This window comes from Watersipora subatra, chromosome 4 (genome assembly GCF_963576615.1).
Source record: "Watersipora subatra chromosome 4, tzWatSuba1.1, whole genome shotgun sequence".
Lineage (NCBI taxonomy): Eukaryota > Metazoa > Bryozoa > Gymnolaemata > Cheilostomatida > Watersiporidae > Watersipora > Watersipora subatra.
Window position 1 is genome coordinate 59,484,545 of NC_088711.1, and position 24,903 is coordinate 59,509,447.

At 33.3% G+C, this 24,903-nt stretch overlaps 2 protein-coding genes and 1 long non-coding RNA gene across 5 annotated transcripts; 2 read left to right on the forward strand and 1 right to left on the reverse strand.

The window, feature by feature from the left end:
* On the forward strand, window positions 1-9,202 carry LOC137393052 (uncharacterized). The gene is made up of 8 exons (XM_068079442.1): window positions 1-89; window positions 1,648-1,772; window positions 2,020-2,117; window positions 3,577-3,752; window positions 4,266-4,375; window positions 4,628-4,771; window positions 5,608-5,754; window positions 8,783-9,202. The coding sequence occupies exons 1-8, from the start codon at window positions 39-41 to the stop codon at window positions 8,865-8,867; spliced, it is 936 nt and encodes a 311-aa protein (XP_067935543.1). The 5' UTR covers window positions 1-38; the 3' UTR covers window positions 8,868-9,202.
* On the reverse strand, window positions 3,024-14,139 carry LOC137393056 (uncharacterized). The gene is made up of 3 exons (XR_010978270.1): window positions 14,051-14,139; window positions 8,725-8,816; window positions 3,024-3,737 (listed from the first exon to the last, which is right to left on the reverse strand). It is a non-coding gene; the product is annotated as an uncharacterized lncRNA (long non-coding RNA).
* LOC137393054 (uncharacterized) lies at window positions 13,343-24,714 on the forward strand. 3 transcript variants are annotated; one of them, XM_068079444.1, is made up of 5 exons: window positions 13,343-13,373; window positions 16,084-16,316; window positions 16,933-17,060; window positions 17,245-17,406; window positions 19,398-19,965. In XM_068079444.1, the coding sequence occupies exons 2-5, from the start codon at window positions 16,107-16,109 to the stop codon at window positions 19,471-19,473; spliced, it is 576 nt and encodes a 191-aa protein (XP_067935545.1). In that variant the 5' UTR covers window positions 13,343-13,373; window positions 16,084-16,106; the 3' UTR covers window positions 19,474-19,965. The 3 variants fall into 3 exon arrangements, with proteins under 3 accessions (XP_067935545.1, XP_067935544.1, XP_067935546.1); XM_068079443.1 differs by having other exon boundaries at window positions 13,352-13,373; window positions 16,005-16,316; XM_068079445.1 differs by lacking the exon at window positions 13,343-13,373 and adding an exon at window positions 24,373-24,714 and having other exon boundaries at window positions 15,667-16,316; window positions 19,398-19,519.
* Window positions 24,715-24,903: the final 189 nt, after the last annotated feature.

The following is a 24,903-nucleotide window of genomic DNA, read 5'->3' on the forward strand; positions in this document are numbered from 1 at the left end:
ACCAGGATGATTGTGGGGAGAGCATTCCAAGCCTTTCAATGCCTGCACGCTATCCCAAGCCTCCATACTTTCGCTTCAGAGGAGGGAGTGTGAGTATTATATGTCAGAAGAGTATTATAGGTATAATACAAAAATTTTCTACATATACCAGTTACTCTTATACCTACCTGTACATATGATGAGTCGTAACAAACTAACTATTCTACCAATCATAAATCATCTGATTTATATAGGGAAATCAGCATTTTCCTAAATTTAATTTTTCTATAAAAAAGCTGTTATTTCAAAACTTCAAAAGTTTATGTTTAGTTGTATTTCCTATAATTACAAAAAGACACAGACAGCAAGCTCCTAAAACCTTTAAATGTTAATAACAGAACTTTCACAACAGAATATTTATAAACCTGTAAAAAGGCTAAAGTTATTTGACATTTGAGATTTTCATGGGAAAATATATTGTGATTAGGTTTTTATTAAATTATTAAATAATTTTACCTATCTTACGTTAATTTTTTTTAGAATAATAGTATTTTAAGTTCAACAATAATACAGAATGTTAAAGTTCTCATTTTCTGACATACAGACGCTCCCCATCTTACAAACGAGTTACGTTCAGAACGATCGTTCGTAAGGTGAATTTGCTCATAATTTGCTTCAGTGATATATTTTGTATTATAATTTATGTTTAAGGCCTATATAAGTATTTTGAAGGTTTATATAAGTATGTTTGAGGCTTGTATAAGTAACCTGTATTGGTTTGTACTGAAAAAGATATTTAATAAAATGGAGAGAATACTGTGGTGGACACTGGGCCATGACATTGCATTTCTCATTTATTGTATGTGTTGTCCTTTTATTATATCGTTGTTTTACTCGTTATTCTATCACTTATCATTCCTTATATTGTTGTCATACCAACGCACTAGCGATCCTATTTATTCACCTTGTTAGCCGGTGTTCTTACCGTTTGCCGTTAGCCAAAACGGTTGATGTTATTGTATACATAGGAACATCCTCACTTCGTTGAGCAGAGCAGATAGCTGTACACTTCTCGGCAAATGAAATTTCCTTCACTAATAGAAATCGGAATGAAACCACACGCACTCTCCTTCTTTATTTATTAGTCTAGATCATGCCAAGTAAAGGCAGAAAAATTCCTTTGCAATACATGCAGTAAAAATAAAAAAAGTTTTTAGCGCACTAGAGATACGTTCACGCACTTATGCACTGCAACAAACTGGACAAAGGAAGGTGGATGCTAAGTGGTGCTTCCGAGTAGTGCCTCTTTCCGAGGCTAATGCGTCGGTAATACCGTTGCTAATCGCGTTGGTATTAGCGGCGGACATGCGCGCAGACATGTTTGTATGTACCGTTGTTCGTAACTCAAATGTTCGTAAGTAGAGAAGCTTCTGTACAGTACATTACTTGTGTTGCCATAAAACTGGAATGTACCTGGTTCTTTTTGACACACTGATATATGTATATTTAAAAAGAGTATAGCTACTCCAGCACCTTGTAGTATAGTTTGTAATTCAAGTATACAATTATATAATATTTGTATTTATTTCATGCTTTTTATGACATACAAGGCTTGTGCTGTCATAGCACTGTTTTGCATTTGGTATTTCCTAAGTCAATTGTATTTAGCGAATCTGTTGTGGGTTAAAAGCCTTTACTAAAGATTTTAAACCAAAAGTATGCGCACCTGCACCACCTCATCACACACCTCCAGTAAGACCTTCTGATGATGAAGACAGTTTTCAAGATGAGCGGTGAGTCAGCATAAAGATAAATATATTAAACATCTGTAGATAACTAGTTTAATATTTAAGTTTTTTGTTTTATTGTTTATGGTTACGAGTGATAAATTGTTTACTTCAATGTTTTCTTTATTTATTTTATTACGACTTATTGATTAACTCCTTGGTATTTTAAGGTATAATAGTATATTAACAGAGACTATGAACAGCTACAGGACTCAGTTTCTCTTTTAAAGTTACTTATTACTTTCCTCAACAGGGCTGACACAACAGTACCTAGTAATGATCAGGAGAGATATAAAGCTGATGCTGCTATTGCGCCATCTGTGTCATTCCTACAAACATCCCATAACAATGGTAACTATAGTAATTTAGTGTTTATTTGGATGACTGGAGGGTGTTGGTTTGGTATTAAAAAAGGTTTTGTTCACATGTAGAGGGTAAGACATAAATCTAAACTAGCCTTAATAAACATGCTTTTGATAGTGTAAAACTCTTAGAGCAGTTTTGCATTATTTTTTTTTAAAGATTTTTGCATAAATTTTGAAAAGGTATACGTGACTCATAAATATGTGAGTTTATTGACAAGTTTAAAATATGTTTGTGTTTACAACTTGCTATGCACAACAACTACTGAGTGTGTATTTACTTATTAGCTTATCATTCAAGTACTATTGATCATGTTAGCAGTTTATATGACAATTAGAGTGTTAGACTCTAAAACACTGACCTAGTTTATTTTTGCATTATTACTTTGTCTATTATCATGTTTAACTTGATTTAATTGTAGTAGGACATTTTAGTAGCGCTAAAATTCTTTCAGAGTTGAAACTATGTCGATTTCAAAAATACTTAGATTTGCTAAAATGGATTATGTTTGTTTTTTGTTCATAGCAACAATTATATTTATTTTATATAGTATTAGCTGTTAGGTTATTTAGCTACCTCATTAGCAACTCATTTACAGTCTGACATAATCTCACTCAACCGTAGCAAAAGGTAGGCTACATGAGTTCATGTATAGAGTAGAGCTATGAAAGTGTCCAATCTCCTACTAATCAGAACTCACCAAATAAAGTATTTACAGTACTACTAACCACTGATTAACAATGTCTTGCATCATGCATGTTTTTATTAGAGTCTGTTTTATCAGATAAATAGTGTTAGACAGTGTACTAGTTTGGTATAGAATAAATTATATCAGTAATATTATGTCAGTAATATTATAGCAATAAAATTGTATCAATAATATTGTATCAATTATATTATATCAGTAGTATTAGTATTATGCATTTTGTCTAGTCTGAATAAAAAGTGTCGTAAAGTAGGTGAACCAAATACAGTCATAAACATAAAAACTATATTATACTTTTAAGAATAATATTTATGTTTTGTCTTAGAACATTTTTCATAAAATAGTAATGTCTATCACACAAACATTGTTTTGGCAAAATTGCCAATTTGTGCATTGTGTGCTTGGGTAAAGTGTGTAAAAAGGAAAAAATTTGTACCAAGAACTTTTAAGTCGATGGCTTCCAAATAAAATCTAGAAATACAGAAAAAACTGAATTTTGGAAAATATTAAAGACATATTAAAGAAAATGTTAAAGTATTTTGCTAAGCTTATACCAATATGCACAAGTTACGAAGTGCACTATGTACTATGTAAGTACACGAAGTGCCTATGTGTGTTTAAAGATTCCAAGTTATGCATGCTCAATTTCTTTGTATATAAACTATACATAATCAAGATGGCTGGATATACAAAATGTATGCTACTTACATGTAGTTAAATACAAAGGTTTTGGTTTAAAAGCACAAGAGCAAACACAAGAAAAAAAAGGCACAGACCACAAAATGGACCAGGATGGAAGCACCAGCTGCCATAAAGATAATGACCAGGATGATTGTGAGGAGAGCTTTTCAAAGCTTGCAGGCTCTCCTATGATCCCAAGCTCTCTCAGTCTTCGACACCTTCTACCCAAAATACAAGTATTTTACATATGCCAGCTACTCTGATACCAGCCTGTATATATTAGAAGTCGTAACAAACTATCTAATCTACCAATCGTAAATCATCTTACTCATACATAAAAATCAGCAATTTTCTTTAAGTTCAATTACTTTATAAAAAGTATTTTTTAAAAACTTGTATAGTTTATTTAGGTGTTTCCTATAATGACAGAGAAATAGGCAGCAAGCTCTTAAACCTTTAAATGTTAATAACAGATCCTCTACAACAGAATATTTATTGCTGTAAATAGGCTAATATTATCTGAAGATCGAGATTTTTATTAGAAAAATATGTTTTTTATTTTTTTCTTCGTACATTATGTAAGATTATTACAAAGCTTTACATTAATTTGTTTAAATAATTTACATTCATTTTATATTCAATAATAACACAGTATGTTTAAGCTCTCATTTTTATAACATACAAAACTTGTGATATCATAGCACTGTTTTGTATTTGGTGATTTCTGACACAATGATATATTTGAACAGAGAGCACCGCGGCCTCGTAGAGTGCATCTAAAAACACGTCGACATGCACCTCCTCATCACACACCTCTAGAACGACTTCCTAATGATCAAGACCGCTATCAGGATAAACCGTGAGTCAGCATAAAATTCAGCAAAGTAAACAGCCGTAGATCACCATTATAATACTTCAGTTATTGTTTTATTGTTTATTGTTACTAGCGATAAATTGTTTACTTCAAAGTCTACTTTATTTCTCTAGTTCAAACTTATTTATGAACTCTTTGAAATTTTAAGGTATAACAGTCTATTAACAGAGACTATGAACAGCTACATGTACATAAATCACTTTCTCTTTTGATGTTGCTTATCACTTTTACCAACCGATCTGACTCAACAGTACCTAGTAATGATCAGGAGAGATATAAAGCTAATGCTGCTATTGCTCCATCTATGTCATCCACATACTTCCTACCAACACACTATAATAATGGTGATAATATAGATGAGCCTCAGGGTCAGCAGTCAGTGTAAGAGCACTTAAAGACTTAATAAATATACTAAATTTGTCAAAAGTTGGTTTTTGCTTCGATACAGTTTTTATTCGATTAACTTTGTTAAGTTTGTAAATTTTAAGTTTATTCGATTTACTAATATCTGCTGCTAAATAAGCAAACTGTCATAATCGTTAGTTTAGTCTGTCACACTTACTATTACTTCTTTCAGTATTTCTAATCATATTATTAGTTGTGAAAGTAACACTAGTAACCCTCTTGTTAGGTGATTAATGGCACATCTATTAAATCTATCTGTACTGTTATAAAGTTTAATGGTTGTGCTACAAATAGCTGTTTTTTTAATTTGTTTCCAGACCTGTATCTTTAAAAAGTGTTTTTGTCAGAGGTAATAAAAATGCTTTTTTTACAAAGACTGAATTTGGTCTTAGCAAAAGTTTTTTTGAGTTTCCTGTTGAAAAGATTTTGAATAGGTTTTTTACAGCTGATATTAATGTGTATACAACTAATATGAATATTTCTGCAGCTGATATGTATATGTCTACTGCAGCTGTTATGAGTATGTCTACTGCTTATATGAATGAGTCTGGTAACGCAAATATATAACTATTAGTAACTGATATTAGCATAGTGATGACTATCATATGATTTACACATCCCTTGGTAGCTGACTAAAACTTCCAGCTGTATATTTTATAACCTGTTGAATGATATAAACCAGTGAGGTGTACATTCTTCAGTTGGTAGTTAACCTTTTGAGGACGATAGTTTGTCTGTTTGTTTATCGTTGAATAATGGAAATGAATTCATTGTTACTGAACATTTTGTTAATGTTTCCAGCATAATTGTAGGTCTCACTCCAGTCTATGTGATAGTAGTAAGGAAGTGAGTATAGGTCATCCTACAAATAATAACCATCCTGCAGCTCCTGCATTGGTACCCCCAGAAGAGCCTAGGGGGAGAATGGCTGAAGTGCAGGGTTCTGAGCATAGCAATGTGTAAGTTGATATGTTCTTATCGTGTTGTTATTAGGGTATGAATAGCCTGAGTCTAATGATATGCGTGAACACTTTTACTTTACTTTATCAAAATACCCTCATTGTTCTGTCATGTGTTTTAGATGAAAATTTCAATTTTGCTGCTGATACACATATTAGATTTTGACCTTAGTGTTCTGAATCAAATCACAAAATCAAATGGGCAAAATACGTGCATGTTCTAATTAATCTCAACTCTAGGGTACCGCAACCTCGAGAGCATCACAATGTGAACAAACAGGAACTACAGTATGTTCAACTCCAGTCATGTAACTTTTACCATCAGCTTCTAGAAGTATTTTAAAGGCTTCTAAACTTTGATCCAAAAAATTTAGTTACAATATAAATATTTTTGAAACTTTCTGTGTTTCATAAGGAAATATTTTAATTATTACAGAGAGTTCATAAATGAACTCTCTGTAATAATTGATAAAGTGCAGGGTACTTTACATACACTACGTTTATCATAAAGTACTTGGACTTTAGATGTAATCTAAGTCTATACAATATGGCCATATTTTGTTAGAATTATATTAAACCACAAAGTCTGACAAGTTTCATATAGAGTTTCATTGTTTTTACAAACTAGTGTAGTAATTTAGTGATTATGTGGATGAATGAAAGCTGTTGGCTTGGTATTGCAGAAAGGTTTTTTTCAATACATGTAGATAATAATTATTGTAAAGGAAACTGCCAGTTCCCTTTACTTTCCACAAGGCAGTCAAAAACATCACCTAGTGTTAGGTGCCCATGAAATATATAACTACTAAACATATATGCAAGTTTACACGCATGACAGGTGATAAGCCAACTACATTCAAAGCATGCTGAGAGGGTGCGCATACTGCTCTACCAAAATGATCAAATCTTCTTCCTTTTATACTTTTACTTTCGTTGTAGGCTTTGCCCCTTTCCTTTGTTTTTCACATAGTCTTTTTCCACAGTTTTCTGGCATTCTTTTTGGTCTTTTGGTTTCTTTGCTTGGCAGCCTGACTGTCCTAATAGGGGCTAAGATTCTCAATGTCTTGAAGACTCGGCCTCACAATTGTGGTGACCAGGAAGCCTATCGCTACACCATTGATCACAGTGCTCTCTGTGACACCTTTCCCCCAGTGGAGGCCCTGGATACTGTGTACTCCAAAATAGGAAAAGAGAGCAGCTGTGACTAGAGCTGCTGATGAACTTCAAACCCCAATCCTGGTCACATCGGTCTCTGCAAATGCCCAATTTGCCCCAATTAGGGGTGAGGCCCTGATACGATGGCTCATTCGCAGGGCAATGCACTGCTACTGTCTGCTCTTCCCAAACATCTGCCAAGCTCTCTCTTCCTGTTGTTCATATAGCTTTTCATTAGCCGGTAGAACTCCTAGCAGACAAGTTAGTCGTTTTACCCAGCCTTTTGGCTCTTTTAACAGGGTGAAGGCGCACATTGGTGGCATGATAACTCTGACTACTTTCTTCCTTAGTGAGGAGTTGTGTGCTCTCTGTTTTGTCAGTCTCGATGAAGCCGGACTGCTCCAACGAATGACTTGCTACAGGATGAACAAAATTTTTTTTGCTGGTAAAGTTCTTAACCTCTTAGTTCTTAGCCTCAAGTCAGTCCTTCGCCTCTAATGTCTGTCGGCTGAGTCCATCGGCAATCCCTTGACGCAGGCCGGCTCAATGCGCCATTTTAAACTAGAACTCAGCCAGGATCTCCAACTACCTGGCTACTTGGTTGAAGGGCTCCCTCCATAGCCGCTGCAGAGAGGTGTGATCCATCTACAGAAGGAACTGCGTGCCAAACAGGCATGACCTGAAGTGTTTTATGGCATTTACCACAGTGAGGTATTCCTTTCGAATATGCAATAGTTTTTCTGTGATGTGTGTCAGCTTCGTACTGAAAAAGGTTTTCACATGCTCAGCTCCCACTTGTACCTAGAATAGCACTACCTCTTTTCCGCATCTCCTAGGGTCCATGTCTAGGATGTGTGACCAACTCGGATTTGGGTAGCCTAACACGGGTGCAAAAAAAGGTGCTCATTCAGCTTGCTAAAAGCCGCTTGCTGGCCTGGCCCCACATCCACTCTTCTCTTTTAGTCGTGAGTCAATTCAGAGGCCTTGCTACAAGGGTGAAATTGGGTGCGTACTGTCGATAGTACCCTACCCTTCCCAAAAGGCCCTATAACTTCCAAAACCTTTTGGGGGTCGGCCATGGACGAACTGCCAGGATGTTTTTCAAGTCGGTAGCTACCCCTTCTACTCTCACCTCATTTACTAAATAAATATAAGTTTACATGCATGACAAGCAATAAACCACATTTAAAGCATGCAGAGACGGTGCTCATACCGCTCTGCCAAAACGAGCCAATCTCCAATTTTTTAACTTTTTTCTTTCGTTTTCTGCTCCGATCATTTTCTTTGTTTGATACATGGTTTCTCTTCCATGGTTTTTCTTTTTGGTCTTTTGGGTTCTTCTCTAGGTAAGCTGAGTGCACTAACAGTGGCCGGGCCCTATTCAATGTTATGGAGGCTCGGCCTTAAAAACCTTGGTGACCAAGATGCCTATCGCTGTGGCCCAGATCACAAGACTCCGCTGTAACACTATGATATAAATCTAAAATAAACTTAACAAATATGCATTTTATGCAGTGCAAACTCTTAGAGCAGTTTTGCATTATTTAAAGAAAATATCGTTTGAGTAAATTTAGGAAAAATACATGTGACTCGTACATTTAAATATGTGAGTTTATTGATACTTTTAAAATATGCTTGTGTTTACCACTTGCTACGCCCAACAACTATTGAGTATGTATTTACTTATCAGCATAACATTCAAGTACTATTGATCATGTTAGCAGTTAGAAAGGATCATTAGAGTGTTAGACTTTAAATCACTGACCTAGTTTATTACTTTGTCTATTATTTGTTTTTACATAAATATATGTTCACCTTGTTTGACTTGATATGATTGTATTGAGTCATTCTGGTTATGTTGAAATTCTTTCAGAGATGAAACACTATCCTTGTCAGTGCTTACTACTCTAAAAGTGGACAATAAAATGAATAATTTCAAGAAAGATCAAAGAGACTGAGAGATTATGGAAAAAAGCAGAGAACATGCAAGTTTGGTACAAACAACTCAGGAGTTTTGGAGTTTTTATGAAATAAACTTTGCTATCAGAATTTGCTTCATCTATTTGTTATTATTATTGTCTTGTATTCTTTCTTCATTTTCTGTAAACTCTTCAAAAAATACTTTTTGTGTGCATCTTTATTTTTCTGTGTCTTCTACATGTACATGTAGTTGCTTGAATCTAACTTAATGATTCTAAGGTTTTGATGAACTCATAATCTGTATATTTTTCTTATTAGGTATCTTATATTTTCAATAACTATGTAGCAACTATATGATGTAATACATAGCACTCGATTACATGTTTTGCTGGTGAATATAATTTACTCTAAATTTGTTTTGGTTCCGTGGAGATTCGGAGTTATCTACTGTACACATAGCGTGTATAGCAAATAAAAAAACTATTCATTCATTACAAGTACTCGCATGGAAAAATTTATAAAACTGCCAGTTTTCCTTACACCATAAAAACAAATAAATACAATTTAATGCAATAGATGCAGCAGTTTCTTCTGCACAAACTGGTCTATTCTTAATAAAAATTTAATCACAGTGTACCCAGATCATGTACAGGTTCCGTTAGACAATTTTGGCTTTTGCATTACCTGATCATTCTAAAGAAGAGGTTGTCTTTAGTTTTTAGTGTTTTTTTTTTCTGGTAAGTGGTTGTCCACAATGCAGTGGTTTCATTATTCTTGTAGGTCTTGAAATTAATAAACCTCCAAAATACAGGTTGTGATTAAAATTGTACTAAATATTTGCATTATTACAAATCAAAGTGATTTTAATATTCCATTACAATAGCAGTGTTTGTGGTTTTGCAGCTCAACTACTCAAATATTTTGAGTATTTTTAAGGTTGCACAAAGCTCAACAATGAGAAAACTTTGGTGCTGTGAATCCATCTGCGTTGTAATACTGCTTTGATTAAAATAAATCATATAAAGTGCAAATGATTTTTGCAATTTACATAAACTTGAACATGATAAACATTATTTAGAAATAGCACAAAAATGCTATTTGGGAAAGTTTATCTGTGTAGCATTTACATGTGTTATCATTTCTATCAGTGATAACCAACAGAATGTGTACAAACGTAGTGCGTGTGTGACATTGAGAACTCTAATTGGTCAACTCCAGTAGAGGTTGATTGGTTTTCCAAAGGTTTATATGAGTATTGCATGTATGGGATTTGATCTGAAAAAATATCTTTTCTGCTCTCGAATTGTTGTAAAAAACTTATTATGTGAGGTTCAAAAGAAATAGCAAATCCAAGACTATGACTTTTCACTGTTTAACTTTTTTTAACTGGCTGTAGTCATCAGTTTTTTTATGAGAAGATGCAAGTCTTATAAATGAACGAGAGGGTGCAACTCTCATGATTGAATAAAACACTACGACTCTCATGAATAAATGAGAGGGTGCTACTCTCATGAATAAATGAGGGGGTGCAACTCTCATGATTGAATACAATACTGCAACTCTCATGAATAAATGGAAGGGTGGAACTCTCATGAATAAATGAGAGAGTGCAACTCTCATGAATGAATGAAAGGATGTAACTCTCATGAATGAATTAGAGGGTGTAACTCTAATGAATGAATGAGAGGGTGCAACTCTCATGAATGAATGAGAGGGTGTAACTCTAATGAATGATCGAGAGGGTGCAACTCTCATAAATAGAGGAGAGAGTGCAACTAAATCAATTAGCTGGACCATTTGACACTTGTCACTTAAAAGGTGCAGTTGTTGATAACAAGTTTGTAGTGACCAGTATGCGAGTAACATATAAAAATGAGTGTAACATATAAAGTAACAACATATATGTAACTATACTAAGACACACATTACATGCAGATGGTATCTAGCACAACTACCAATACTACCTATTATCTACTTTAACAACTAGGAAGCTGCTATTACATTATGTTTATCCATGAACTTTGTCTTTCATCTTTAGTCACGTTCATTCGAAGAATTTTAAGTTTTACATAAAACTTTAGTAGATCAAACTAATCATAAAGACTTTCAACTAAATTAAGTGTTGTTCTCATGTGAAAATACAAAACCGTTATGAACATGATTCACCATGTTAGAGAGTTTCCTTGTAGAGGTCGATTAGAACCATCCATGAATCAAAAAATGACAAGTTGTTTTGAGTATGGGTGGCAGCTGGCACTGTGTTGTACATTAAATATAGATACTTATATCTGTAGTAGAATTTGTAAATGTAGTCATTGTAGAACAGGTTTTTATTGTTTATACAGATGATTTGAAGTTACAAAACTTTTAAACTATTCACTAAACATTTAGACTCTTCTTCTTAAAACCAAATAATATTTTGTTAACCGGTTTCCATGTTTATATTCACATTCATTTTACACTCACTTAAGAATATTGTGGAGTTAGTAGAAGCGTTAATTAATAGTTAAATATTCAACCTCATTAGCAGTAAACTCTCTGCTTACGTGGCTATAAACTGATAATAAAGGTGTACAATCATTCAAGGTGCTATAGTTTTTATTTAACATTATAGTAGCTTTTACAATTAAAGATGTAGCATTGTAACTCAAACAATTTTTTTTAACTTTCTCTCACCTACCAAATGTATTTGCATTATAGGAGAATGTAATTCTGAGAATATTCAATGACTTGTTGACAGTCGACCACACGACAGACCCTTTCACTATTGTGTAAATGGTAGATAGACTATTATTAAAGAGTTTTTAAAAAGTCTTCTATCTGTCTTATTTAAATGTTTATTGATTATTTTTCTCTGTTCGCTTGAAATGCAAAAACACGCTGAAATATTTATGTTTATCTATCTCCTTTAAGATTTTCTCTCTCTCCACAGCAAACTCATTGTAGTCGAGTTGATCATTTTTTTTAGTTCACAAACTTATTTGGTCAGTTCAATAAAAAATTTCAGGCGAATGAGTTATCTGTATATTCTAAATTTACATTTAGGTTATCATAGAACTTTGACCATAAGAGTTGGCTTTTATATTTACACCAACCCTTGTAAGAGAGCAGACAACTCTTTCTATACCTTATTATTTATGAAGGATATTAAACATTTCCAATCTATGCGTATTATTCCCAGAGCGCAAATTAAATAATATTACTCAGTATTTTTACTCCAATACAAAGATATATTTGTCTATCATTCGAATATTGATTTGGCAAAATCCCTCATTGGTGCAGAGTAAGTTTATGTAGAATGAACTAAACTTGTAGCAATTCCATGATCTATTTGCTGCCATTACCAAATACGAATTGATCACTCACAGCTGTTGAGTATCTTGCTATTTTCTCTAGTAACCAAGAGATGAGGACTAAAGGTGCTCAGAATTTTTTGTTCACTGGTTGGCTGTTTTGAGCAACTTTTTGTTGTAGTTGGTCAGTGATGCGTTCTCAGTAACTATAACTTGACGGCATTTAACACTCACAACACTGTAGTGTAAGCACATGTTTACTCTCATTAGGTGTATAATTATCTACATCAAATAATAGAGGTAAAAACTTCACTTACTGTACAACATACTTCAAGGTTCAGTGACCAAACTATTATTTGTTACATGCGCTCTCTGTGTTTATTAATATGTTTGCTTTTGTTAACAAATGAATACACGGTCTGATCCCTGCATTTAGTAGAAATATTTATGTCGAAGCTTTCCACATAAACTCTAGGAATACAGGAAGTACTAACTTTTAGAAAATATGAAAATAGCGGAAAAGTATGAGATTAATGTTCTTATTTCTGCATCACATAAGCATTTTTATGCAAACCTATAGTTCTATGTTCATCTCAATCTCTTGACTCCAAATAAACAAATGAGTAACTGCATCTAAGAAGTAAAAGTTATATGGTTTATTGATAACTTAAGGAGGTTATATGGCACTTTCATATTTCATTTTTAACTCTTGCCTATTCTCACCCGGTGAATCTACAGTTTTGATGAACTTATAATCTGTAGATTATCATGTTCAGGCCTCTGTAAGACAATTTTAGACTTTAGATCTGATGGCCATCACAGCTGAAAACCTTTGCTTTCATTCCTATGTGAAAGGAAAATCCAGTAGTTGATGACCAGTTTTAGGGCTAGTGTAGGATTTGTGAAACGCATGATATGAATTTGTGAGAATCTTTTTATTACTAAGTTTTTGGAAAACTAGTTTTACTTGTCTGCTGCCATGAATGCTGTATGTTTTGTAGTGCAGCACTGGTGTCAAGGAAAAACAAATCTGAAAGTTCAGCATGTAGCTACCATCCTTTGAGGGGCATTTCATAAGCTTTCTAGCCAATCAAAAAATTCCAATTCTTCAGCAGGAACCAATGAAATTCAAATGGATGCCTGTTATTCAGTTCAATGGTTGTTAGTGCTAGACTGCATATAAATGCTTCAGTGAATACAGGGCTCCATCATTAACAATCAGATCATAGTAAAGTGACACTGGAAACTTTGGTAAGAGATGTATACATATAGTCAACTAGTTACAATAGAGCTGTAAATACTGGTACTTTACACTCTGTTTCAATAGATCAAATATGTAGTTATTGATCAGATCTGTTCTACATTTGCCTGTTGTACACTGAAGATGAAATACTGATGCTATATACTCATATTCAGACATATAAAGAAATGAAGAGTCATGTACTAAGACTATAGAATGAATTGCTGCGATGAGGAAGAATCTTTTTACAATTAGTCAGCACTTTTTTGTGGTAAATATTCTACTCTGTAACTGCCACAATTGCCATCTGCATCTATAGACCCAGAGATAATGGCAAACTTTCATATAATATGAGAAAGGGTGTCGAGCAGCTCACAAACTTGTACATAAAAAGAAAATTAAAAGTAAAAACCAGAATGTTTAATTTTACAAGTAATGATTAGCTACAGCAACTAATTGAAAACTATTCATAACTTCAGATATTAAAACTCTAAAAAAGAAAGTCAGATGAAATGACTGTAAGATGTACGGTATAAACATGTATGTAATCACACTTGAACACACATCACATGTAGATGGTATCTAGCACAACTTCTGATACTACCTAATCTATTCTTTAACAGCTAGGAAGCTGCTGTGATATTATCTATATCCACGATTACTTTCTTTCATCTTATAATGAGCTTACCTTGAGAAGTTTGAGTTTTACCAAAACCTTAGTAGAACAAACTAACCATATGAACTTTTAACAAAAATATGTATTGTTTTCATGTGAAAATATAGAACTATTATGGACGTGATTCACTAAGCTCAAGAATTTCCTTGTTGTTATCGCTTCAAGCCACTCATCAATCAAAAGTGACAAGTTGTTTTGAGGGTTAGTGACAGATGTACTGTAACTGTGTTGCATGCTAAATATAAGTGTTTATACCTGTAGTAGAATCTGTAAATTTATTTGTTCTAGAGCATATATTTATTGTTCATGAGGATGAATCTGAAGTAACAAAATTTTTCAACTATTGACTAAACAGTCAGACTCTTCATATAAAAACTATACAATAGTTTAATAAATTAATTAACTTGTTTCTATGTCTATATTTACATTTATGTTACACTCAAATAAGAATATGGTTACTGGAATTGAAGGAGTGGCTATGCAATAAAAGTTACTGGAAGTGTCTCTTAATAGTTACCCTTTCAACCTTATCAGCAGGGTAGTCCTTGTTTACATAACCTGTAAAATCAGAATAGAAGTATATCTTTCAAGTTACCACAAATCGAAGTTAGCACTACGGTAGATTTCACATTTAGGAACTCTTTTCAAATCCATTTATGCTGTCAAACTTATTTGTATTTTAGGAGAGCCTAACTTTAACGATTTTCTGTTGTCAGATTTGTTCACCATAATAATAATGGAAAATAGTCTTAGAAATGCTTACTACGAACTGATAATGTTGGCTTAGTGTAGCGCTAGCGCGTGATAGTTCGGCTTTTGACTAACAGTTGTAAAAGTAGACAAATCCAACTACTCACTGGAGGTCAAAACTAACATTTATTTTTATAACTCTCAAAGCGTAATTAAATTTCATCTATAGCCTCTAATGTGAGCTAATCATCCTTATGTTAGAATGTGTTTGGTATTTTCCAACTAGTTATTAGCTATTATTTAGTTACTACTAATTAGACATCAAACAAGTTATTACTAACAATTGTTCATGTAGTATTATTCTCAGTAAACACTACATAGAAACATAGTTTTCCTGGTCTGTATATGTAAATGTCAAAACAAAAATTTGACAAAACATTACTTTGGCGATCTTGTACATGTAACTTGCAGTGATTACGCTACTTTTAAACACCTGTTTGTAGAGTTTAGTTTTATGTGATTGAATGTGTTGCTAACAGCTATGCCTTTTTATTGTACACAATAGTATTTCTTGAGGTGCTTATAGTTTCAGAAAAGGTTTTTGGTCGCTGAGTGGTATGAACAGTAAACCATCTCACTTCAGCTTCATTTGATGCAAATAAAAAATTGATTATCCAATTAACGTTTTATTTTTCCTACTAAATGACTTTAAATTACAATAAATAAGAATGTGCAAATCTCATACAGTGTGGCTATAAAATTTGGAAAATTAGCAAAAAGAGCTAGTAAGTGTTGCATATAGTTTTGTGAATTTTGAACACCGTGCAACCAAGTTTTTTATATTTCCCTACGTTAGCAATGTATAGTTGTTCTCAAAAACTTAAGCACTGATAGACAAAAAGGTACTTTTTCTGGCTGAGCAAGAATGACCAGCTAAACTCAAAAGTAAAATAAAATATATGAGAGTTTGACCTGCTTCCCTTTAGTTAAGCAAGGTAGTACAGTAGAGCAAAACATTTTTTATGATAACAATTAAAGCACTTGGTTTCTCTTGCCAATTCAGCAACTTATTCTCACATGTGTTAGTCATGAAAATCACGACCAGATAACTCTCTAATTAGGTATTTAAACAGTTACGACCTAAAATAGTAATAGTAGTAAACAGGTTAAAGTCAGAACCTTGAAGTTATTTCACTACACACCATGGTAAGTGTAGATAACTCTCATTATGACTCACTTTCATTCAGCAGCGTGGTTAACATTTCTTCTTCTTAAGCTCTATTTTAGTTGAAAATCACAAATTATATCAATTGAAAACAAGGACCTTGGTTTAAAAGTAAATGTGCAAACACCAGAAAAAGAAGGCACAGACAGCAAAATGGACAATGATGACAGCACCAGCTGCATTAAAGACAATCACCAGGATGATGATGGGGAGAAAACTCCAGGACGTCTAAACTTTGCAAGATCTCAAAGCCATCCAAGCCTTTCAAGAAGTTCAGAGCTTCAAAAACTTCGAGTATCTGCAAGTCTCATGCGGCTTCAACACCTTAACCACTCCTGTTGCCTCAACCAAAAAGAAAAATTAGTAAGATGTTATAGATATATTCTAGATGTATCAGCTGCTCTTATACAGACCTGTATAAATTAGGAGTTCCCTAACTCTTAATAAAACAGAGAAACTATATATCATATTTCTACTTCCAGGTACAAATACTATAATGTCAATAATTCAATTAAAAAACTAATAATTTCATTAACATTTGATCTAAAAATACGCAAATGTAAAAATTATAGACTATCTTATTTTTTGTAAAAATCGGCCATTTGCTTGCACACACTTGGATGTTTTTAAAATTGATAAGGATTATGTTACATTATTCAATCTGTTCGTGTTTTCTATGAAGACAGAGAGAAACAGACAGCAAGCAATCATGACCTTTTATTGGTAATAACATAAAATCTACAACAGATTATTTGTAAAACTGTTAAAAGGCTGTTACTTGACTTCGGATATTCTTATGAGAAAAGTTCCTTGTGAAAAATGTACCTAATAAACTCTCTATTTATCGTGCTTCTTGTATTAATGGTATTAGAATAATGATATTTTTATGGGCAAGTTAGCATTTTATGACATTAAGACTTTGTTGTCAGGACAATGGTTTGTGCTTTCTGTCTTTTGAATCAATTTCATTTTAATACAGAGGACCGCTAACTCAGTATTGCCAGTAGCTCCTAAAGGTTATAATCCAAATATACACGCGCCTGTACCACCTTTTCACAAACCTCCACAACGACCTTCTGATGATGAAGACAGCTCTCAGAATGAACAGTAAGCCAGTGGAAAAATAATAAGTTTAGACAGCTAAAGTTCAGCATTCTACCACTTGAGTTTTTTGTGTTCTTGTTTATTGTGTCTATTGACAAATTGTTTATTTTAGGCGTACTACATTTGTTTTATAATGGCTTATTGACCAAGTCTTTAAAACTTTTAACTTATAATCATATATTACTAGAAACTATGAACAGCTACAGACTGACTCAACGATGCCACATAATGAACAGGGAAGATATAAAGATGATGCTGCTATTGCTCCATCTATGTCATCTACACGCTTCCTACAAACATCTCATAATAACAGTGATAAGATCGATGAGCCTCAGGGTCAGCAGTCAGTGTAAGAGCATCTCTCTGCGTCTTTTTCTGTCTTTTTCTTTATCTGTCTTTCCATATCCCTCTCTTTCTTTATCTCTTTCTTCATCTCTCTCTTTCCATACTCTCTTTCTTTATCTCTTTCTTCATCTCTCTCTTTCCATACTCTCTTTCCATACTCTCTTTCCACACTCTCTTTCCATACTCTCTTTCCATACTCTCTTTCTATACTATCTTTCTATACTCTCTTTCCATACTCTCTTTCCATACTCTCTTTACACACTCTCTTTCTATACTCTCTTTCCATACTCTCTTTCCATAATCTCTTTCCATGCTCTTTTTCCATACTCTCTTTCTATACTCTCTTTCCATACTCTCTTTCCATACTCTCTTTCCATACTCTCTTTCCATACTCTCTTTCCATACTCTCTTTCTATATTCTCTTTCCATACTCTCTTTCCATATTCTCTTTCCATACTCTCTTTCCATACTCTCTTTCTATACTCTCTTTCCATACTCTATTTCCATACTCTATTTCCATACTCTATTTCCATACTCTCATTCCATACTCTCTTTCCATACTCTCTTTCTATACTATCTTTCTATACTCTCTTTCCATACTCTCTTTCCATGCTCTTTTTCCACACTCTCTTTCCATACTCTATTTCCATACTCTCTTTCCATACTCTCTTTCCATACTCTCTTTCTATACTCTCTTTCCATACTCTCTTTCCATAATCTCTTTCCATGCTCTTTTTCCATACTCTCTTTCTATACTCTCTTTCCATACTCTCTTTACATACTCTCTTTCTATACTCTCTTTCCATACTCTCTTTCTATACTCTCTTTCTATACTCTCTTTCCATACTCTCTTTCTATACTCTCTTTCCATACTCTCTTTCCATAATCTCTTTCCATGCTCTTTTTCCATACTATCTTTCTATACTCTCTTTCCATACTCTCTTTCCATGCTCTTTTTCCACACTCTCTTTCCATACTCTATTTCCATACTCTCTTTCCATACTCTCTTTCCATACTCTCTTTCTATACTCTCTTTCCATACTCTCTTTCCATAATCTCTTTCCATGCTCTTTTTCCATACTCTCTTTCTATACTCTCTTTCCATACTCTCTTTCCATGCTCTTTTTCCACACTCTCTTTCCATACTCTATTTCCATACTCTCTTTCCATACTCTCTTTCCATACTCTCTTTCTATACTCTCTTTCCATACTCTCTTTCCATAATCTCTTTCCATGCTCTTTTTCCATACTCTCTTTCTATACTCTCTTTCCATACTCTATTTACACACTCTCTTTCTATACTCTCTTTCCATAATCTCTTTCCATACTCTCTCTCCATACTCTCTTTCTATACTCTATTTCCATACTCTATTTCCATACTCTATTTCCATACTCTATTTCCATACTCTATTTCCATACTCTATTTCCATACTCTCATTCCATACTCTCTTTCCATACTCTATTTCCATACTCTATTTCCATACTCTATTTCCATACTCTCTCTCTCTCTCTCTCCCTCTCTCCCTCTCTCCCTCTCTCCCTCTCTCCCTCTCTCCCTCTCTCCCTCTCTCCCTCTCTCCCTCTCTCCCTCCCTCCCTCCCTCTCTCTCTCCCTCTCTCTCTCTCTCTCTCTCTCTCTCTCTCCCTTTCAGCCTCTCCTTTGCTGTCTTTCTGCTCTTTGCTTCTTTACCTCTCTGCCTCACTGCCCTCTGATACTCTGCCCTCTCTCACTCATTTGTCACTTGCCTCATGTTACACGCTATACACTGTAACCATTGAGAATGCATTTAACCATCAGTTAACATTCAAACAAATTTGATCGTGTTATTTGTTTATAGGACCATTAGAGGGTTAGACTTTAATACACTGATCTAGTTTATGTTTGTGTTATTACCTTGTATATTGTTTATCTTCTCATAATTACATATTCGTCATGTTTGACCTTAACTTGATGTGTTTCTATTGAATCATTCTGGTAATGTTAACATTATTTCAGGAAGAAAAAATTGTCTACGCAAGTGCACGATACCCCAAAAGGGGACAATGAAATTACCAATTTCAAGAAACATTAAAAAGACAGAGAGAATATGAAAAAAAAGCAGAGAACATACAAGTTTGGTAAATAGAGTTTAAGAGTTCTAGAATTTTGATAAACGTAATTTTGCTATCAGAACTTGCTTCATATATTTGTTATGATTATTTTCATATATTCTTTTTCCAATATCTCTATAAACTTGGCAGAACCACCTGTCATGCAACCATTAACTAATTTTATTTATTTTACAGCTAAATTTGCAATCAGCTTTACTAATTAGTTTTTATTAATCATTTTCCTAATGATAGCATTGCTACATTTAGTAAATTTCTCTGTACCTCCTAGTTTTTCGACTCAAAATAAACAGTTGGGTAACTGAAAAGCAAATGTTATATTGCTGATTGGTCAATTGAGGTAGTTATGCGGTTCTTTTGTATTTGTTTGCTATTTCTGTTAACAAGTAATAGTTGGATATTCATAGAGTTAACAGTTCATTTTCAATATTGTCTTATCAGATATTCATTGTTTCATTTATGTTCTACTGATTACAATAGATTACTAACAGCTTCTTTTATGTTCAGGAACTGACTTATTAAGGACCGTTTGTTGGCTTTAAAGCAAGCTTAACACACGCAAAACACTATACTTAAACAACATCAAAGACAGTTATCACGCTTCAAAATGAGACAATAAACTAGATATGTTCACTCAAATAATCACATTAGGAGTAAAACAAACTTAATAGTATAAAACTTTTAAATTGTCACAGAAAAAAAAAACAAAGAAATTTTGAATATAAAATATTTTCAGCACTTTGGATTTATCCTTTCTATTACTAATTAATCAACACAACACAACATAAATGAGGAATGAAGTGTATTAGACTGAATGGTCACCTGACAAAATAATTCTGTGAATAGTTAGACAACAGAGTAGTTATGACTCTTGCATCTAGTGGCGTATACCACGAATTGTAGGAACAGGTGGTACCTGCCGGAAAATGTCACAGCTCTGTTTTAACTCATATTTGTAACACAAACTGTATGCTCAGTAAATGCAGCAATTAATAAACAAGCAAAATATAATAGCTATTAGTTTTGTCATAAACGTAGGCAATATGTTTTTGGTCTTTTTATTTGGTAGCGTTCTTTGTGAACACTATATTTCCGTACTATAGTTCTATGCCGTATATGAGCAAGGAAAGTTTTATTGCTAAAAAGCTATTTAGAAATTTATTTTCTCGTGTATTTATATATAGTAATCAGTGCTTTGCCATAAGGCTAGTCACATGACCTTAAACTTTTAACTTGCAGTGATAACACGCCCTTTTAGATATCTACATTTGATGGTTTCAGCATTACACGATTAAATGTGTTGTTAACAGTCAGGTCTTTGTATTGTGATTGAGAATATCTCTTGAGCTGCTTCTGGTTTAAAAAATAGCTATTTGTTTGGCTGATATGTCTATATCAGTAGATTTATTCTATACTAGATTTCATCTATATTTTGTAGACTTATCCCCTCAAAGGTCACATCTACTTACATTGTTCACACACTGAGCTACTTGCACTTATAGCTCTTAAGAGCCACCATCCAGTGTGTATTGCTATTGGGACACTAATGAGTTGAAACAATGCTATCGAATAGTAATCTTTTTATTTATTCTTATCAAGCAGCAAAAGCATTTAGGCGCAACGAAAAGATAATTTTCATTCATTGCAACAGGTCTTTATAGTTCTTTAGGGAGTATTGATTATGATTTATTACATAATCTCACACTGCATTAGCAAAGGTAATATGCTGGGTTCATTAGATAATAAAAATATTTCTATACAATAAGGCGGATGTTTGTTTGTAGCAAACGTTATTCTGTAGCTCATTTGTATAGCATTATCAGTTTGCTTATGTAACTACCTGCTCTTGTTGACGATTCATTTACAGTCTAACATAATCTCACTCAGCCATAGCAAACGGTAGGCTACAGGGTTTCATGTACAGAATAAACCTATGAAGGTGTTGAATCTCTTACTAATCAGAACTTATCAAATAAAGCATGTATAGTAGTACTAACCACTGATTAACAATGTCTTGCATCATACAGGCTTTTATTAGAGGGTGCTTTATCAGAGAAATAGTGTTAGGCAGTGAACTAGTCTCTGTCATCTACCTATTGTGTTTCGTGTCAACCATCTATGATTATATATTTATATATATGTATATATATATATGTGTATACATATATGTATATATATAAATATATATATATGTATATATATAAATATATATATCTATATATATATGTATATATATGTATATAATTTATATATGTATATATATATATACATATATATATATATATATATATATATATATATATATATATATATATATATATATATATATATATACATGTATATAGATGTATATCTATAGATATATATACTCTTCAAAATACAAAGTCAATGGTAGTATCTGTTTATTTCTGTGCTTTCTGACAAATCAGTTCTACAAGAGGATCCAAAAGTAATATGAAAGTTAACCGATATTTAATACTTATTATTAAAAAAGGTTAAAACAACATTAATATTTGTCCTTTATTGTTATATAAACAGTTTTCTGGTAAGCTGTAGTTGACAGAACGTAAATGTACCGTTGTACAATAAACCAACCGAACTAATCTAACTTTGGCTCAGGATAGGTCAAAGAGCAAGTGATTGTTTTCTTTTACAAATTACACCAAATCTATAGATTATGAGATCACTTTAGTAGCTGTCTGGTTGTCATCAGACTAAAAACCTCCCCTTCTCAACTGTTTGGTATTTATAGAAAAGTACATTAATTATTTTAATTATGCTTGACTCTCAGACTTTGGCAGACTTATTCATCCCACCAAAGGTCACATCTACTTACACTGTTTGCACACTGTGCTACTTGCACTTAGCTCTTAGAGAAGACCTACCAGTGTGTATTCTTATTGTCACCCTAATGAATTGACACAAGACTATTGAGAAGCTATGCTTCTATTGTTTCTTATCAAGCAGTGAAAGCATTTAGGTGTAATCAATTAAATAATGTTCATTCGTTGCTACCATTACAGTTTTTTGTGGCCGTTTGGTGTCAATTCATAACATGATCTCACTCTGCACTAGGAAAGGTAATGAACTGGGTTTGGTGGATAATAAAAATATTTCTATACAATAAGGCGGGTGCTTGTTCGTAGCAACCATTAAATAGTTTCTTTGTATTGTGTTAGCTGATTGCTTATTTAACTACCTTCTCTTTCTATCAATTTATTTACAGTTTAGCATACTCTCACTCAGCCATAGCAAAAGGTAGGCTACAGGGTTTCATGTATAAAGTAAACCTATGAAAGTGTTGAATCTATTACTAATCAGAACTCATCAAATAAAGCGTGTATAGTAGTACTAACTACTGATTAACAATGTCTTGCATCATGCAGGCTTTTATTAGAAGGTGTTTTATCAAAGAAGTAGCATCAGACAGTGTACTAGTCTATGTTATCTACCTATTGCGTTTCATGTAAACCATATTGGATAAAATTGAGATGCAAAGTCGGGGTACCAACTTTATAAGAAAGTTAAATATTTATAAGGCAATGTCAGTTAGTATATTCTAGTATCTTTCTTTTTACTTTATTCACAGCGGTCAGTGTGGTTTAAAGCGAATTAGACCATGAGACAAACAACAAAAAATTTCTAGCTCTGTATGTCTCACTTTTGATGATTATAGCCACTGCTGTCAGTTCTAATGTGCTTGCGCCACTACCCACCCTAAAATTCATTTAAGACTTTAGCCTAGTAAATTAAACTTTTGTGGGATACTGCATCAGGAACAGCAAAGGAGGCTCTGTACTTTTGTCTGTTTTTGAAATGCAGAAATGCTCTAAAATTTTCACGTGAATATTTCTTCTTTCTAATTCTTCTTAGCATACTCATTGTATGAGAGTCATTTCTTTATTTTAGTTTCTGCATTTAGTTGGGTAGTTCAATACGAGAGTTCATGCAGGAAAACTGTTTCTGTTAATTGCGCTTTCTTACTTACGCACTTATAGAAATATGACTTTGGAATTTTCATCTCTACATTTAAATCAACCTATTAATAGACTCTTGGTAAAACTTTTAATTTATACACATCTTATCAAGGCTTTCCATGTTATTCAATTGTATTTTAAAGCGTAAAATTCAATAGTATCACTATCAAAAATATTATATCAATAATGTTATATCAATAACATAATATCAATAAAATGATTATCAGTAGTATTATTAACTTGGTTTACTCTGAATGAAAAGTGTTGTAAGTGGAGGACTCATAAAAACGTTTTTTTGTTTTTAAGAATAAAGTTCATATTTTTGTCTTAGAATATTCTTCATGAAGTTGTAATAAAAGTATCTATCACACAAAATTTGTGTTTGTACAAAATCACAAATTTGTGCCATGTGAGTTTGAGTACAGTGTGTACAAAGAAAAGAACTTGTACCAGAAATATACAATGCAGGAAGTAATAATTGCTAGAACATATTAAAGAATAGGAAAGACGTGATGGTAATGTTCTTATGTATACATGTAGTGCTTTAAACCAAATAGGTATGTCTGTATAGGGTGTTTTATATATATATATATATATATATATATGTATGTGCGTGCGTGCGTGTGTGTGTAGTGCTTTAAACCAAATAGGTATGTCTGTATAGGGTGTTTTTCCAAGCTTATACCAACATGAATGTTTAGAGCACACTATATGTATTTACCAATATACCAATATGCATGTTTACAGAGAGCACTATGATGTATGTATTTAGAGATTCTGAGTTATACATGCTCAAGTTTCTCTGATGTAAACCCTACTTAGGCTCGATGGCTGAATATACAAAGTGTATGTTACTTAGTTAAATACAAAGGTTTTGGTTTAAAGGCAAAAGTGCAAGACAACAGAGAGAAAAGGCACAGACAAAAAAATGGGCCAGGATGGAAGCACCAGCCATAATAAATATAATGACCAGGATGATTATGAGATGAACATTTCAAAGCTTACAGGCTTTCTCATGGTTCCAAGCTCTGTCAGCCCTCGATGCCCTCCACTTGTTCGATCCGCTCCTTAGAAATCAAGCGTACGTCGTTCACCACCGCCTGTCTGTAACAAGTAGCTTTTACATGTACCAGCTACTTTTATACCAAACTGTATATACAGTGGTGTAAAGAACTAAACGGACTGCCCAAAGATTTTGACCAATTTTAATAAGCATTTGGTGTAGTAGTTGCCAGTTTTTTAAGTTGTTATATGCCAAAATGAAGCTATGTGTGAGGGGGTGCTGTCCTCACACTTATGGGTTCGGCGTGAAACAAGACGTTCACTCTAAGCATTAAGCGAGATATTATATTTGAGTCAGATACAGTGTGTACATAGCAATCACTTGTAAAATAACTGCTGATATAAAGCTAAAAA

What these genes read in the sequence shown, in the direction of transcription:
- LOC137393052 (XM_068079442.1), top strand. Translation starts at nt 39, where the DNA reads ATGCCTGCACGCTATCCCAAGCCTCCATACTTTCGCTTCAGAGGAGGG. An exon ending in TTCGCTTCAGAGGAGGGAGT is followed by an intron (nt 90 to 1,647) that starts GTGAGTATTATA and finishes AATTGTATTTAG; the next exon opens with CGAATCTGTTGTGGGTTAAA. An exon ending in CCTCAGGGTCAGCAGTCAGT is followed by an intron (nt 4,772 to 5,607) that starts GTAAGAGCACTT and finishes GCATAATTGTAG; the next exon opens with GTCTCACTCCAGTCTATGTG.
- LOC137393054 (XM_068079444.1), top strand. Translation starts at nt 16,107, where the DNA reads ATGGACAATGATGACAGCACCAGCTGCATTAAAGACAATCACCAGGAT. An exon ending in TCAACCAAAAAGAAAAATTA is followed by an intron (nt 16,317 to 16,932) that starts GTAAGATGTTAT and finishes ATTTTAATACAG; the next exon opens with AGGACCGCTAACTCAGTATT. An exon ending in GACAGCTCTCAGAATGAACA is followed by an intron (nt 17,061 to 17,244) that starts GTAAGCCAGTGG and finishes ATATATTACTAG; the next exon opens with AAACTATGAACAGCTACAGA.